This window comes from Pocillopora damicornis, chromosome 1 (genome assembly GCF_964200805.1).
Source record: "Pocillopora damicornis chromosome 1, jaPocDami1.2, whole genome shotgun sequence".
NCBI lineage: Eukaryota > Metazoa > Cnidaria > Anthozoa > Scleractinia > Pocilloporidae > Pocillopora > Pocillopora damicornis.
In genome coordinates, this window is record NC_142670.1 from 6,830,219 (window position 1) to 6,847,916 (window position 17,698).

At 37.6% G+C, this 17,698-nt stretch overlaps 1 protein-coding gene and 1 long non-coding RNA gene across 7 annotated transcripts in view; one reads left to right on the forward strand and one right to left on the reverse strand.

Moving 5' to 3' along the window:
• Positions 1 to 8,035: 8,035 nt before the first annotated feature.
• LOC149051659 (replication factor C subunit 1-like) overlaps positions 8,036 to 17,698 on the reverse strand; it is a 232,892-nt gene continuing 223,229 nt past the window's right edge. The window contains exons 2-9 of one of the 6 annotated variants that reach the window (XM_089185675.1): positions 13,262 to 13,359; positions 13,018 to 13,051; positions 12,701 to 12,774; positions 11,857 to 11,951; positions 11,194 to 11,299; positions 9,890 to 10,069; positions 9,240 to 9,395; positions 8,605 to 8,840 (exon numbers count right to left, since the gene is read on the reverse strand). In XM_089185675.1, the coding sequence (XP_089041801.1) occupies positions 11,863 to 11,951; positions 12,701 to 12,774; positions 13,018 to 13,051; positions 13,262 to 13,340 (276 nt within the window). In that variant the 5' untranslated portion in view covers positions 13,341 to 13,359 and the 3' untranslated portion in view covers positions 8,605 to 8,840; positions 9,240 to 9,395; positions 9,890 to 10,069; positions 11,194 to 11,299; positions 11,857 to 11,862. Of the gene's footprint in view, positions 8,841 to 9,161; positions 10,070 to 11,193; positions 11,302 to 11,856; positions 11,952 to 12,700; positions 12,775 to 13,017; positions 13,052 to 13,261; positions 13,360 to 17,698 lie in introns of those variants that run through there. The other 5 variants (XM_089185680.1, XM_089185653.1, XM_089185669.1 and 2 more) reach the window with 5 other exon arrangements.
• Positions 14,139 to 17,647, forward strand: LOC149051660 (uncharacterized). Its single transcript, XR_016181024.1, has 3 exons — positions 14,139 to 14,484; positions 16,148 to 16,233; positions 17,501 to 17,647. It is a non-coding gene; the product is annotated as an uncharacterized LOC149051660 (long non-coding RNA).

Here is a 17,698-nt window from a genome sequence, read left to right on the forward strand (position 1 = left end):
TCCGCCCGGTGGTACATCCCCCTCGTAAAGTGCCAGTCCCACTTCGAGATACCCTCAAGTTAGAGCTGGATAACATGGTGAAGAGTGGTATCCTCGCCAAGGTAGTTGAACCGACATCATGGGTCTCTAGCCTTGTCATAGTGAAGAAATCTAACGGGAAAATACGAGTATGTCTGGATCCTCGAGATCTCAACCGCGCAGTGAAACGCTCGCATTATCCACTTCCAACTATTGAGGAAGTAGCAACTCGCCTTAGTGGTGCTAAAGTCTTTAGCGTGTTAGATGCCAAATGTGGATTCTGGCAGGTACAACTTGATGGAAAGAGTAGTTACTTGACAACCATGAACACACCCTTTGGTCGCTATCGATGGCTCAGAATGCCATTCGGAATAAACTCAGCCCCAGAAGTATGGCAACAACGAATGCACGAGCTAGTAGAAGGACTCGCAGGTGTTGAAGTCATCGCCGATGATTTCCTAGTTTGCGGTTTTGGAGACTCTAATGAAGCTGCAATTGCCAACCATGATCAGAATCTCAAGGCTTTCCTCAGTCGCGCAAGAGAAAGAAACCTCACTCTCAACAGCGAGAAGTTGAAACTTCGACAGTCACAAGTTCCTTTCATAGGACACCTCCTTACAGCGGAAGGTCTAAAACCTGACCCGTTAAAGGTACAAGCTATAGTGGACTATCCGGTGCCTACCAATCTCTCTGAACTCAGAACGTTTCTGGGAATGGTGCAGTATCTGGCGAAATTCTGCCAACATCTGTCTACAGCATCACAGCCCTTAAGACAGTTGGAAAAGAAGGAAATAGAATGGCATTGGCAACACCCCCAAGATAAAACCTTTAAGGAGATAAAAGAGCTCATCACTAAAGCCTCAGTCCTACAGTACTTTGACGTGAGTAAGAATGTCACTATACAGTGCGATGCCTCACAGTATGGCATTGGCGCAACTCTACTTCAGGAAGGACAGCCAGTTCACTACGCCAACAGGGCACTGACGTCGACAGAGCAAAATTACGCACAGATTGAGAAGGAGCTCTTAGCTGTTGTATTCTCTTGTGAGCACTTCGAGCATTACATTTATGGCAAGCACGTCACAGTCGAAACAGATCACAAGCCACTGATTGCTATACAGAAGAAGCCAATCAATACAGCTTCTAAGAGATTACAGCGTATGATGCTACGTCTTCAAAGATTTGACCTGAATCTCACTTACAAGCCAGGCAAAGAGATGTACATCGCTGACGCACTTTCTCGCGTTCTACCTAAGCAGTCAAAGGTACCAAATGCTAGCACCTCATCCTGCTATAAAGATCTAGAAACTGTCAACTTTGTTGAAGACTTATCGATATCAGAGTCGACACTTGCCAAGTTTCAAGTGGAAACGGCCAAGGATGAATCTTTACTAGCGTTGTCACAAGTCATACGCGCTGGCTGGCCTACAAAAACTTCCATGGTACCTACAAGCGCACAGCTTTTCTTCAAATACCGAGATGAAATGACGCTCCAAGATGGCCTAGTTTTCAAAGGAACGAAGATCGTTGTCCCAGAGAGCCTTCGCCGTGACATGATAGAGGAAACACACAAGTCCCATCAGGGACTCCAAGCATGCCTTCGAAGGGCCAGAGAGGTTTTCTTCTGGCCAGGAATGTCTGCACAACTCAAGAATCGTATTGATAAATGCTCTATATGCCAAAGTGTGAGACCTGAACAAGCCAGTGAACCTCTTCAGCCTCACCCAGTTCCTGACAGGCCATGGCAACGAGTTGGAACAGATTTGTTTACCTTCGAGAACCGAAACTACCTCGTATTAGTTGATTACTACAGCAACTTTATCGAGCTGGATCATCTTGCCGATACTACGTCCCAGACAGTCGTTCACAAGCTGAAGATGCATTTTTCGCGACATGGGGTACCCGATTACGTAGTTTCTGACAACGGTCCTCAGTACTCATCCTCAGAGTTCCGAAGATTTGCAGTAACGTGGAAGTTCACTCATATCACCACCTCACCACACTATCCACAAGCTAATGGGATGGCCGAAAGCGCAGTCAAAACCTGCAAGACTTTAATGAAGAAAGCTCTTCTGTCTCAATCCGATCCATATCTTGGTTTATTGGATCACCACAACACCCCCACTGCTGCGACAGGTATGTCTCCGTGCCAACGACTTTTTGGTCGCCGAACTAAGACACTTCTACCCTTCTCAGAGTCTTTACTCAAGACTGACCAAACAGTTAGTGATCTTCTCAAAAGGGATCGTGTCAAGCAAGCGAAACATTTCGACCAACATGCTAAACAACTCTCAGAACTCAAATCAGGTGACATAGTGCGCATGAAGATGCCTGGAGAAACAAAGTGGTCAAAAGCAGTTGTTTCTTCTAAAGTGGCATCTCGCAGTTACAAGGTTGAAGTCAATGGTAGATCCTACAGGCGTAATCGCAAGCAGTTGCGTTCTACCATGGAACCACTTCAAGAAACCCCCTTCAAAATGGACGAAGATGACCTGACCGTTCCAGACAATCTGCAGGAACAGGACCAACCCCCTCCAGCAAGTTCTCAAGTAGGAACATCCATGTCCCCTCCAAGATCTCAACTACCCCCAACACCTCAAACAGAGCTGAGTGCAAGACCACCTCACGAAGCTACTACAACTGAAATACGGACACGACATGGACGATTGATCAAGCCACCTAAAAAGTTTGACATTGAGTTATAGTAAAAAAAAAAAAAAAGAAAAATAGGAAAAAGGGAAAGATGTTATGATATGCAAAAAAAACCTTCCGGACATCAACGTTTGCTTTTTCTTTCTTATGTAACTCTCAACTGTTATGTAACTTTCTGGACTGGTTATGTAATCACTTCGGACTACTCACGTGTCAGTTCTCGGGTTACACGGAAAAAAACATATTTTATAATAAGAGAGTCGCTATCGCGTTGTTGTTGTTTCGTTAGCTCTAAAGGTAACCTGCCTCTCAAGTGATTAAAGTTTGTGTTCAAAGAAGCTTACTGGACTCAGACTCACTATCTTGCTCTCTCGCGTCATAAAGGACAAAACTCTCACCTCAAGAATACTTGCAATATATTTAACTCCAATGAAGTTCTTTTCCTATAAAAATACTTGACTTCTCGTTGTATCTAGAGAAAAGCATATTTAAATCGTTTCGCGTCTTGGCAAGAATTAAAGCGAATACTATTAATACTCTTCTTAAAGAAATATCCGAGGAGGATATTCAAAATTGTTTAAATCTATGTACTCCATGCATCTTTGTGTACAGAAACCCTCAGTGTATCCTACAGGAATTTTATGAATAAATTGTTACTGAACCAGTTGTCTTTAAGTTGGAAGAGAAATCTGAGGCCCTAGCTCTCTGTCTCTTTGAGCTTCAGAATTCTTTGCTGAGTTTGGATGCAGAAAGCGAGACCATAAATAATTTTAGAACAGTTCGTACAGACAAGTGACGCACATGATACTGGAATCAGAAATGCTACAACGTCATAGACCCCTCATGGGAAGATAAATAAGTTACTTCAAGGTCTGGTATATTTATCTACATGTCAGCATTGATATTTAACCTGTTGTTTAAACTGATCTGATAGATATGTTTTTTTTTTTACGGTCGTCGGTTAAAAACGATTTTTTCCTTTGTCACGAAAGAGCTTGAAATTTCCTTTCTATCATTATGTATTTGAAGACATGAAACTTTCGACATTGATCATCTAAGCAGTATGCAGGATGATCCTTTATGTATCCATTGTATGTCATGGATCATTAACGAGAAATCTATAGCTATATGTGAGAACTTCTGATTGTAAAATCTGATGGTCTAAGATTCGATCGTGCGTTCATGACGAGTAAACAAGATTGACATTTTTTTCATTCTTTTGTCTCCTGTTTCAAATTATTTCTATTTGTATTTTTAGTCAATACCCGTTTATCTCATTCACTGCATTAGGTCGCTATTAACTTATTCTGTCCTCACCTTAACTCCTGTGAAAATGTGATTTGCCCCACAAATGTGTAACAAAACGGTGCACTTAGTATCACTAGCAGTATTGAAGAAGCTGAATATGAGCTCATCGAACTCGAAACAGAAAGTCGTGTATCATTGTTTATTTCGTGATCCATGATTCTATTTTGAAGCTATGCTGTTGTTTTATTTATACGCCAAGTTGAGACTGGGCCTCATACAAGATCTTTAGGTTTTCATTTTCATTAATCCTGAGTATAGTACAATGACAAAAACATCCTACTTTTAAATTTCTTTTGTTGATGTGATAGTTGTTAAACCACCGCCTGCTTAGGTTTTTTAGGGCGCTGAACTACCTTGCGGGAGGTCGAGGGTTCAAGCCCTACACAACAGAATTCTGCTCCAATATCAGCACTACCTGAGCCAACATTTTTATCTTCCAGCGCACGATGTAAACACTCAAACACCGCGCCCATGTTTTCTGTTATCGTGCGAAAAAGTATATCTACTAAAACCGAACTCTGACAGATAATCAGTTAGAAATGATATTACTAACCACCTTGTAGATACGTAGTTCGAATATTTGAAGGCTAAAATTTATCCACCGTCGACGATTACCGTGTCAAGTTTCGCAAGGAGGTTGATTGATGTTCCAAAGCGTTTAAAAAAAACCAGAATAATTAATCGTGTCATTGAGGAGGTTCCCTTTTAAACGTGATCAAGAAATCGTAGTCATGGTGTTTCTGGTGTTGAATTTTTCACTACCGATGACACATTTTCCCAATTTCTCTGTTATTTATACGTTGTGGTGGGACCCGCGAGACAGCAAGGAAACCTGTGCTTTGATCGGCTACCAAAGAGCGCAAAATGTATTTTCTTTATATTCCCTCGTTAATTCCCAAAAAGTTAAATAAAATAAAAAAAAATGCTTGTAGTCTGTTGAATACCTCGTGTAATGTCGTAATTAAACAGTTTATTTTTGTCGTATGAATAAAAGCTTTTCCGGTATTTTTGGTGAAAACATGAGGTCACAGATTCGTCCCAAATAACAACAAAACAAAACAAAATCACAACGAGACTAGCAGATTCATTTGGTAATTCCATGGTGCATGACAATATTTTGTTATCATGTAATATATCCTTTAATCCTTTGCTGAGGAAGTCTTCGTCTCGGTGCTTAAAATGCAGTGAGAGAAATTGGCCGATGTACAGCCTTCTTAGGCTCACACTCGTTCAGGAATGCAAACGCATATAGGAGGTATCAGATAATCGCGCGTGGATACGAATTTTACCCTTTTTTCCTTTTTTATTTAAAAGATATTGATTGAAAATTTGCATCAAATACAATTTTTTAAATAGCAGCATCGAAAATAGAGATCCGCTGCATCGACGCTCAGCTCGTCGGAAAACCAATTCAATTTCGAACATTGTAATACAAAAATTTCTTATTACAAGAAATATTTCCTTAAAAAAGAATTGAATTCAGCTTCAGGTTAAAAATAACATAAAAAAAAGCCTACATGGAAAGTAAAACTGTCATGTTGATAAATTCGGTTCTAATGACGACCTTGATACTTTAATATGTGAAGAAAAATTGGCACATTTACAGCGTGCGGTGGATATGCATATGTCACGTCTTGGAAACTGAAAAAATTCTGGTATTTCACCGACAACCATATTACCGTTAGTCTTACCATATATCGCGAATGTTAAGATATCAAAAGAAACGTAGGAATTGTGTATTTTTCTTTTTAACCTCGAGCTTTGTTTCAAACTTCGTTTGTTTTGGAGAGATATTTGCTGGTTTTGACTTTGACAAGAGCTATAATTATATACAGCACGTTATCTAGCTCTGTCACATACTCATCACGCACCTCTGCCACATAACGATCACGTACATTTAAATCTCTACAAGTTATATCACTTCCAGGAATTTAAGGATTTAGGAAATTGCATCGCGTGCAAACTATTGAACCACGAGTCAAATGAGAGAAACCAATGAAACATTTCAGCATCTGACAGCAATAAACCGAGTAAATTCGACTGAATTAAAGTTGATTGTTGTGAGCCACCGGAAAAAGAAGATTGCGATCTTTCATGAAAGACAACATTAGCTCTACAGCTCTAATCAGTTGCAGAATGAAAATTGATCCTCTGAATCCCTCTATTCTCCAAACGATGTCATTTGTTAAATCTACATGCCTCAAAATATTGAGAATAACGTTTTGCTTTACAACAATTTCGATGAAAAAATGATGGTTACATATTGACGAGTTTGAAAGATCTAACCTCGTCTAATGCCCAGTTTCGTGATCAAAATTACTGTTCTTCTTTAAGAAAGTTATTGCGCTTGTTTTTTTGTTTGTTTGTTTTTTATTCTTTTTATGATTATTACTTGTTTACATGTTTCTCCATGGGGATTAATTAATTCTGTAATTTAAATTCAGCTTTTTCCCTTTTAGTGCAAAACACTCGCAATCCGCAAAACCCCTTTTCTTCTCAGAGCAGAACATGTTACACTCTGCCGTAACTGAATCGATAAGGGTGAATTCACACCGTGAGTTATATTGTAACAATGAAATTTCTCTTCAAGTGATCAACTTAATATATCCCTCGTTCAATATGATACAAATTTGTTTTTGGTCATCTTCCCATTAGCGTTACAATTCTCTCAAATTTTCATTTTCCGCTCTCACCGAGACGACTTCATAAAGTTTCTAAAAATAATAACTGTAAGCTTTTTTCTTGTAAATAACTCCCGCCAATTCTGCACTAAATATTTTTTGCAGTCAAAAGCGTAGGTGTCCGGTGTAATCACCAGAGGGAGATACAAAGCTAAAGAAATCACATCAATAATATATATATTCTTTATGTAGATTTTTTTTTCCAATTTTCTCGTCTTTCGATTATAATATGCTACATATTTCTTCATTATCTTTCCTCACCTCAAGATTACTTGCAATAAATTTAACTCCAATAAAGTTCTTTTCCAAGGAAAATACTTGACTTCTCTTTGTATCTAGAAAAAAGCATATTTAAATCGTTTCGCGTCTTGGAAAGAATTAAAGCGAATACCATAAGTATTCTTCTTAAAGAAATATCTGAGGAATATATTAAAAATTTTTTAAATCTATGTGCTCCATGCATCTTTGTTTACAGAAACCCTCAATTTATCCTACAAGAATTTTATTAATAAACTGTTACTGAAACAGTTGTCTTTAATTTGTGAGAGAAATCTGAGGCCTTAGCTCTGTCTCTTTGAGCTCCAGAATTCTTTGCTGAGTTTGGATGCAGTAAGCGAGACCATAAATAATTGTATAACAGTTCGTACAGACAAGTGACGCACATGATACTGGAATCAGAAATGCTGCAGCGTCATAGACCCCTCATGAGAAGATAAATAAGCTACTTCAAGGTCTGGTATGTTTCTCCACATGTTAGCATTGATATTTAATCTGTCGTTTAACCTGATCTGACGAGTAGGGTTTTTTTTTCGGTCGTCGGTTACAAATGTTTTTTTCCTTCGTCACGAAATAGCTTAAACTTTCCTTTCTATCATTATGTATTTGAAGACATGAAACTTTCGACATTAATGATCTAAGAAGTATGCAGGATGATCCTTCATGTATCTACTGTATGTCGTGGCTCAGTAACGAGAAATATATAGCTATGTGGGTGAACTTCAGATCGCAAAATCCGATGGTCTAAGATTCGATCCTGCGTTCGTGACGAGTAAACAAGATCGATATTTCTCTCATTCTTTTGTCTCATGTTTTAAATTATTTCTATTTGTATCTTTACTCAATACCCGTTTATATAACTCATTCACTGCATTAGGTCGCTATTAACTTATTCTGTCCTCACCTTAACTCCTCCGAAAATATGATTTGCCCCAGAAGTGTGTAACAAAACGGTGCACTTGGTAACACCAGCAGTATCGAAGAAGCTGAATATGAGCTCATCGAACTCGAAACAGAAAATCGTGAATCATTGTTTATTTCGTGATCCATGATTCTATTTTGTAGCTATGCTGTTTCACTATTTATACGCCAAGTGAAGACTGGGCCTCATATTACATTTTTTAACTTTTTATTTCCATTGATCCGGAGTGTAGCACAATGACATAAACATCCTACTTTTTTATTTTGTCTCTTTTTGCTGATGTGATAGTCGTTAAACCATCGCCTGCTTAGGTTGATCAAAGGGCGCTGAAAGGACTGGGGAGAAAGAGCATACTTCCGTTGTCTATAAGTACATATTAGAAACCATGACCAAACTGAAGGCTTTGCGTATGCGCCGCAAATCAAAGCGGAAAAAAAAAAACCGCTCCTGAACTTACAGTACACACGTAGAACTCGGGTGAGTAAGAGATGTGGGTTATTCACTTATTATATAACCAAAACTAACGAGACCTCATGTGTTACTTAGGTGTTCTACACCGCAAGAGGAACACTCACATACCGAAAGCATAGGGAAGGAAATTTTCTAATTGATGATGAGGGCGACTTGTCGGCTTGGAAACTTCACAAGTTTTGTTGGAAAAGTTGACCAATAGAGCTGTTATTTACGTTACTAACTCAGTTGATAATAATAAATTAACTTGAAAGTCAGTTTAGTAAGACAGTAGAATGAATGAAGCATCTTTAATAATATCAAAGTCATTCCAAATGTTACAGAAATTTGACAACCTGTCAGAAGGCCATCCATGGTTTTATTGCTCAGTGACTGAGAAATGTGTTCTTCCAAAGTCTTTTTGCTCCGTGTGTCACTGGCATTCATTTCAATGTACGTAAAACCAAGCTCTTCACAAACCAGTGTTGCTGTTATTGTTTTACCAACTCTTGGGTCTTTGTTGAAAAAGAAAGCTGTACAAAATAAAAATGTTTAAAATTGTGATTCCATTACTAATATACTAATTACATGTATAAGCGACTGTCGAGTGAAATAAATTCATCAAAGCTCGTAAGTTACAGCTGTTTAAAAAATTGTATCTCTGAATGTGGGAATTAGGAAACATGTATTTATGTCATCAGTAAGTTGTACAAATGCACTTGGATGCACACAAGTAGGATACATGTAGGATGCTCACTGGTGAGGAAATTTAAGGCATTCAGATGAAGTGTGAATTAAATTTACTGTGAAGTCATGCTCTTGTGCTAATTGTTGGAAAGGTTTGAAACACCCACCTTTCAGTGTAGGTGATGATGATAGTGTTTGTGTTGTTGGAAACGACACAGATCTTTCACTCAGTTGTGACAAATCACCTTCAAACTGATCTCTTCTCTGGCTGAGGGACTCCACTGGTTCAGCTTTCTCCTTCTTCCCTTGGTGGTTCATAGCTGGTCTTATTGCCTGGTTTTGTTCTGACAAGCTCAAACAGACCGTCTTCATCTGTTTGTGATGTTCCACATTGCCTTAGCCTAACAGAAAAGAATCAAAGTCGGAAAAAGAAAAAAAAGAGCAACAACAACAAAGAAAGCATAGTTTCCTTTTCCAGTAATGTTTAGCTGTTCAAGGTCCAGTAATATTTAGCTGTTCAAGGAAGTAGAGACAACCTTAAATCAGTTAAAGGGTCTCTAAACAAAGCAATGTTTAATGACCTCTTCAGCAAGAAATATAAGCTTATGCCTATGAAAAAGAACAGCTCTTTTAGAAGCCAACAAACTTGCAAAAGAAATAATTAATTTCTTTCCTTGTAAATTTTTTAGTTCTTGCCAGTTTGCTATACAGACTTATGAATTGTCAATTAATTGAGTTAATTTATGCAAATTTGTGGCAAGTTTCCCTAGTATTTTTGCAGTAAGCTGCACCCCACATTTGTTGCAAAAATTTAGGGAAAAAGGTGCAACCTATATGTTGGTGTTCATGTTTTTGTTTTTTTTATTCCTTTTTTGATCTGTGTATTACAATGTACCTTTAAAACTTTATGCTCTCCAGGATCCCGTCCCACAACAACATAACTTGTTTTCTTGCTCACTGATTGGGTAACTTTTCCACCAAATCTTTGAATCAAATCAGCAGCCTCTTCTCTCTCAATACTTTCTAAACCTCCTCTACTAACAAATATCAGTCCATCCAAACAGTTTTCCACTCCCTAAAAATTAAATTATCGAGTACGTGCATGATTTCAAGATATGCAGACAAATAATTAATTCTTCCCTTGAAGGCCTCTTAACACCGTCCAAACTGAAAAGTTATAAATGGTGAAAAATGAAAAAAAAAAATCTGTAGATACACTATAAACATTTGGGATCAATGTCAGTATCTGTGCACCTACCCCTCCCCTAACCCAACAAACCATCAGCTGATAACAAGTAAGGGTTAATGTTGGATTAGGGGAGGGGTAGGTAGGCAGTTTCTCAGATACTGACATTGAACCAACATTTGAACATCAACTGAGAGTAAAAGGATAAAATACATTTTTTTGTTTAACCCTTTAACTCCCATGAGTGACCAAGACAGAACTTCTCCTTACAATATCAATACAATATCATGCAGACAAGTGATGAGAATAAAGACAAATATTGGTCAGGGGATTATTAGTTGATCCAGGACCAAATTCTCCAAACTAACATTACAAAACTTGTATAACAGACATTAAGGAGAATTACTATTGAGATCTTGGGATTAAAAGGGTTAATCAAAGCATTTTTTCAATAAACTGTATCTGCAGATTTTCCAAACCAGCCCTAATTATAATGATCTTTATCTTCCTTTGTCTTGCATCTCTCATTAAAATTTGAAAGGATGGAAAACAAACCATAAAGAGCTTTGAGAGATAATAATAATAATATAACTACCAGAAGAATTTAACATACAACTTCTTCCGAGAATATCCATACATTATCCAGCAAACAGGTAATGGGAATACTAAAACTCATCAGGCACATGTAGTTGTGTTATTAAATATCTTAGAGGCCAAAGGACTTATCCCTTTAAGGGAGCCCATGGTATCGTTTTTGCCAAAACTATTCCTCAGTTGGTCACTACCCATTAATTTTGTGACATGGTATGTGTTCACTACATGGACTAAGCCCTTGACTAAGCCCAAAAATTAACATGTGATGCATGAATTTTATAGAAAGGCAAGGTATGGTGAGGTTTAAAGTTTTCCCTGTTCAATGCATGATGCATGAAGTACTGTTTATAAAACACAGGATGCCTGATTTTTTCTTTAAAAAAATATTGTGGACAAAACAAGAGTAGTTAGTTATTCACCTGTTTTCTCTTTTGGCAAATGTTTTCCTGGATTCCCTTTCAACTGGAGTAGAACCAAAGAAATCAAGTGCAGAAGTTGCTTTTTTCTCTTTAGGTAATGACTGAACTGAAGCAAGAATAACAATCCATGTGTTAAACATTTTAGTTCTACAACAATGTTACATTAAATTCACTCTTGATGGCTGTGTAACACTGTCTTTACTATTTTGCTGTTGTTTGTTTGTTTTTTGTTTTCAACCCTTAACAACTGAAACTCAGTATGTATATTCTCCATACTGTTCTCTATACATTTCCTTGGGTACTGACAAGGAGAATTTGTTTTACAATCAGGAGCTTAGTTGGTGATCATTTCCTTTACTCTCATGACCTTAATGTTTGATTCAAGGATGATATTGTAAGGAGAAATTAGATGCTGGTCACTGTTAGGGGTCAAAGGGTTAAATGTATCAGCATAAGAGCAGTGTCCTATGACAGATCTAACATTCTCAATGCCTGATGGAAGAGAGGAAAAAACAAACAAACAGACAACAGGCAAACAAAATTTAGCTGGATATGTTTAGGAGAAGTCAGATGCTTCTCCACAGCAATATCGTATGTTCTAAATGAACACCATGGTTTGGTACTGAAATGTCAAATATAATGAAAGAGAATGATGGATGATACCTCTTTTTAACATGCTGGACCTTTAGAAGCTACATGTACGTTTTCTGTCTGTTTGGCAGACTTTTTTAAGTTGCTGGGCACAACTTCTTCCTCATCTGTAGAAACCACATCACAATGTAAGTCAAGGGCTATGATATTCAAACCTATTCAAGGCAGAGTGGTCTAATGGTAAGTGTGCTGAACCCAGGATGAAGTGGATGGATTTGTTTTCTTTGACAAGCAAATGCATGAGTAAGGTTAAAGATCAGGTGATGTAAAATCTGACCTCATTTTACCTCAAGCTCACCTCCAATATTTTCCCTATCCAGCCCTCCCACTCCATCAATAATGAGAGTCCCCCAAACTCTTTTGTAGAACTCAGTCGCATAAAAATAGTAGGCCTTTCCATGCATCATGATAAATATTCATAATTCTTCCATGTTCACATGAAATTCAAGATGATCACGTTTTGAATATAAATAAAACCAAAAAAAAAAAAAAAAAGAGAATTAAACCAAATTCACAAATTAAAATTTTCACTATTTCTTACTCATTAACAAAGCTGTTAATCCTACAAGTTTGGCTCTTTAAAATAACCCAAAAATTTGTCAATTTTAAACAAAATGGTTTGCCAATCACATTTAATTCATTTAATTCTTCATTCACAGGTTATGTTTAAATAAAGAAAAAATTGTTCACAACAACATGGAAAGATCTTATCATCTTTAATTGCAATTCACGAAACAAAAACAAAAAAATGACAAAAAAAAATTGAAATCATGATTCCCATGAAAATAAAATCTGCCAATCACCCTTCACGTAAAAAGTATAGGGCACCCTCAATAAGTGCACATAATTTCCTAACCTGAGTCCAAGCTGATTGGTCTTCTATTTTTCTTAGCTTTTGAACTCTCCTTCTTCTTTACTGATGTGGATTTTCTGAAAGGGAATGAAAGAGAACCAGGTACTGAATACAACCTGACATCATTATGCATATTCTCCGTACTGTTCTCTAGTCTGCTAGTTCTCTAAGGTGCTGACGAGGAAAATTTGTTTAATAATCAAGAGCTTCGAAAGTTGGTGGTCATTTCCTTGATTCTTGATTTAGGGGTGATATTAGGACCAAAGAGTTTAACTAAAACTGTATAAAATGGAACCAAATTCAAGAAACAAATCACATACCTTATTTTTGGAGGAAAAGGATCTCCATCAGAATCTAACAGAGATGTAAGATTACTTCAGATATAAGGTCAGGTTATAATTGTGATGTTATACATATAATTATGTGAATCTTTTAACACAATGTTTTGATAATGATGCAAATTGCATTGGGAATTGACAAGGACACTGCATAGCATAACTACAAACTGGTGTAACAGTTTGTGTAGAGCCTCAAAATCTGTTCATGTTCACCACAAAACATTACCTGAGTCAATAACGTTTTTTCCTTTCTTCTTCCTCTTCTGATTTTCTTTTGGTTTTTTGTTTCCAGGCAATTTCATCATCTTCACTGCTTGATAAACCCTGCCCAGTAAATTAACAACTATATATTTTCATTCACACAAACGTCAGATCAGCATGGTTCAGTGACAACAAAGAACAAACAGAATTGGATAAGATCAAGGGGGGTGTTGTTCCTCGGAGCACAACTTTCTAACAAGACATTTTCTTTCAGCTCTGAAAATCAAGAGAAGACACCAGGTGTAGAAACTAATCCCCCTCTGCACAGCTATCCATATAATTTTAACTTTCACATGTGTAACAACTTTTAAGGACAAAGACAAAATTGCTCCATTTTACAACCCTGTTTTAAGATAAAAAAAAAGGCAAAACACTGTAACTTATCAGCCTCACTCAGCTACCCTGACATACTCAGACAAACTATTGAAAATTACACCTACAAAGCTAGTTAACACACAGTACCACCCCATTTCTCACATTCCAGTCCAGAAAGATACCTTGGGTTAGATATATGTAGTGGAATGAAACTCTTGGTTAGAACATGTAAAATCATCCACCATGTGCTGAATAAGAGATTCAAGACAAAGGAAATTTTACCATGTATGGCAATAAATACCAATTTTGGCGAAATAAGGCGTTCTCCTGCCCCCCTCCCCGAGAAGATAGATGGGAATGTGAATTGCACCCGAGTATATAGACACACATGTACATGATGATCGATTCAGTCAGGCAGGGGCTGTGATATGGGCAGATCTTTTCTCCGTCACCTCTGAAGTCGAATTCCCTGATAACACAAATAGCTTTCTCTTTCAAATGCTACAACATTATCCATTACTTACCTTGCTTTTCTTTCGGCTCTTTCCTACATCTTGTTTCGATAATGACTTCGCAGTAGAATCTTTGCCGCGCTTGTTTTCTACTTTATTTTTTCTACACTCTCCGACATTTCGAGCCATCTTTGAAAATCTCCTGTACTTTAGTCAGCGGTCAACCTACCTAGCTAGCTTCCAGACTCCTGCTATTTCTCTTCCGAGAAAGACAATAGGTTCTAAGATAAACATAATCTAATTCTAATTCACGGAACCAAATGAAAGGAGCTGTCAGACGAGGGAGGTTGAACCACGTGCAGTTGCCCCAGTAGATTGCTTTGAAAACGGGAAATAGATCCACGGAGAACACTTCTCAGGGGTACGTACTCTGTTGTGGATGTCGATATTTTCATGAATGAATGCGCTCCAGATTCGCGCACGCTCGTTCTGCGATTTGGTTGTTTCGTTGTGTTGTCGTCTCCTCCAAGTATATCGTTTGTTTATTGAAAAATATTCAAATTCGCAGCATGAAATTTGCAAAAAGTTATTTGAATTTATGTTTTATACGCTGTCATTCAAAAAAATATCATGTAATATGAAAAGACTCTATAGCAAAAAGAATACGTATGAAAGTTCTACCGATTGGACTTGGATGGAGCAAATGTGGTCGTGTTACGATTATTGCGCATTTCCCTAAACTTAAAATTACACTGGTTTGTAAATTTTATCTGCTTGACTGGTAGCAGATGATGGAGTTTATGCGCAGAATTGCATACAACTGAGTTAAAGAGTTAACGTTTGTAACACTGTCCTTGCGCCTGTCTTTCAAAGATCTGATGTCATACAATGCATTCAGTCTCAATTGTAAAACTAGAATCGACCATATCTCCGGAATTTTTTAGGGCTTACTGTAATTTGCCAAACGAAACGAAACGAACTGAAAATATGAACATCTCCGTGGTGTTCTTGGCTGAATCTTCACTACGTTCGCGAAGAGATCAATCTTCTGTATTTATAGGAAGGACTGCGCCATTTCGCCATAAAATGCAAATCTATAATTCAAATTAAAATTCCGTGAGGCTGCAGCTGTACAATTTCCAAGGTGTCAAGCATCGATGTTCGTAGTCGAATAATAATTCGATTGCGTGACATCAGACACCGTCCCTGAAAAAAAAATATCGCGCGACTAAAGTTGGTTTGCAGCATGTTTCTGATCGAGTTTTTTTTTTTGGCGGTTTTGCGGGTTTGCAGTTGTGGATGACTTTTTCGACAGCTTTGAGGTTTCTAATGGACCCTCTCATCCTTCCGAACAGTGGAGTTCCACACGGATTCTTGCTTTGCAAATTGATAATCTCTCTTTCTTAAATTACAGATCTTCCTTTTCGTTCTGTTCCGTGTCTTAAATTAGAGTAGGCTATGTTTAGTTATTTCTTTTGAAATTGTATGAGGAATTCTTTTAATGTTTTATTTTTAATTTTTCTTTTATCTTTCTTGAAATAAGTACTGTTGTCTTTCTCACTTCACACTTGAATTTGGAACTAAAAGTGAGGGGAATGTGGGCTGAAAGTTGGGGTGTCTGTGTCAGACAGCTTGATCCTGCCTTTGTCTGTATTATCATGTATTAACTTTTAAATTTTCCATTCAAGCATGAATTTTTAGTGTTCTGTAACACCTGTTTTTTCTTCTTGAATCCTAAAAATGTAACAAATTTATTTTAATCCAAAGATGTCTTTGTAAATTTTTTTTTGAGACATGTTGAAGGTTTTTCAATCTCAAAAATTATCAATTTAGGTGCCCCACAGTTATCTAGGAGAGTCTGTTTGATCTCTGCTGTCTTCCTCCAGCTGTAACTGAAATACTGAAGTTTCAATGATTTGGTTTAGCGCCCTCCTTCCAATAAGCACCCCCTCTGAAATAAGTGTCCCTCTCTGCCCTGTTTTAAGTCAGAAAGTTTGAAAGGTGATGATGTTTTGCTAAACTTCATCTGTAATTTCATGCTTGTACAATTGATAATAATTATTACATGTATTATTATTTTTAAGCTTGTCATTATTTTTATACTGGCCTTTGTCAAGCAAAGGGTCAAATCTGGACTTCAAAACTGCAATGGATATCCTGGTTTGCTGATGTGAGTACAGAATTGATTAATAGAGCAAAAAGGTCGAGGCTTATATTGAAGGTCAGCAACATATAGTCTGATCATTGTGTACTTTTAAGTAGTTGTACCTAAGTCTAAGTGACACCCAGCTACATGTACTATTTTTCAAAAAAGTTGCTACTTGTATAATAAAGGCACAGGGATGTGCTGCTGGTTTGGGTGGCATTTTCATGACTTACTTAGCTAAAATGGGGTTACATTTTCAATAGAGTTACTAGAGTGGGAACTAACTGGAAAATTTTCGTACATCAAAATAAGGATTTACAAACAGGAAGATTCAAATTAGATTGAAATGTACCAGAATATTAATGCACTGGAGATGAAAAGTAAAGTGTTCTAAATTCAAGTAAACAAATGTGTTGCTTCATTTTAGGATCATGACCTACTTAAAAGACTTGGTTTTAGCTAGATAGATGCATCTACATGTATAAACAGAAATTGACTAAGTTGGGATTGCAAAAATTACATTTCTGGTAAAGTGACTAACTTAGCAGATGGGGTTTATAGTTGGCCACAGAATAGACTATAACAGGGCAGGTATTCCAAGAGGCCAGCAGCACATGGGTAGATGGGATCACAAAAATAACACTTCTCGTAAAGTGACTCACTTAGCAGATGAGGTGTATAATTGGCCACAGAATAGACTATAATGGGGCAGGTATTCCAAGAGGCCAGCAGCACATGGGTAGATGGGATCACAAAAATAACACTTCCTGTAAAGTGACTCACTTAGCAGATGAGGTGTATAATTGGCCACAGAATAGACTATAATAGGGCAGGTATTCCAAGAGGCCAGCAGCACATGGGTAGATGGGATCACAAAAATAACACTTCCCGTAAAGTGACTCACTTAGCAGATGAGGTGTATAGTTGGCCACAGAATAGACTATAATGGGGCAGGTATTCCAAGAGGCCAGCAGCACATGGGTAGATGGGATCACAAAAATAACACTTCTCGTAAAGTGACTCACTTAGCAGATGAGGTGTATAATTGGCCAATGGATAGACTCTAATGAGGCAGGTTTTCTGAGAGGCCAATGGTAAATACGCAGCAAAAATTGACCCAAAAACTCCCCCACCCCTGATCTATCAGGAAATTGTGCCATTTCAGTCAGAATATAAACACAGTGCAATAATATGAGGCATTCCCTTATTGAATGGGTTTAATGGGAGTGTATTTTTAAGTGAGCTATTTGGGTGCCACTGTTTTACTAATGTTTGTGTGGTTTCCTTTCAGACCATTTGATTTTTTAAGTGATTTTGGCAACAGATTCACTTTTGCTGTTATGTTTGGAGCCACTTCCAGCACATGCCTGAATATGTTTTTACAACCAAACAATGGAATTTTTCAGATGCCTGACCCAGCTGGATGGGTGCAGGGTAAGTGGTCATGCCATGGCAACCTGATTTTGAACAAATTGAGTGTTTGTTTGTT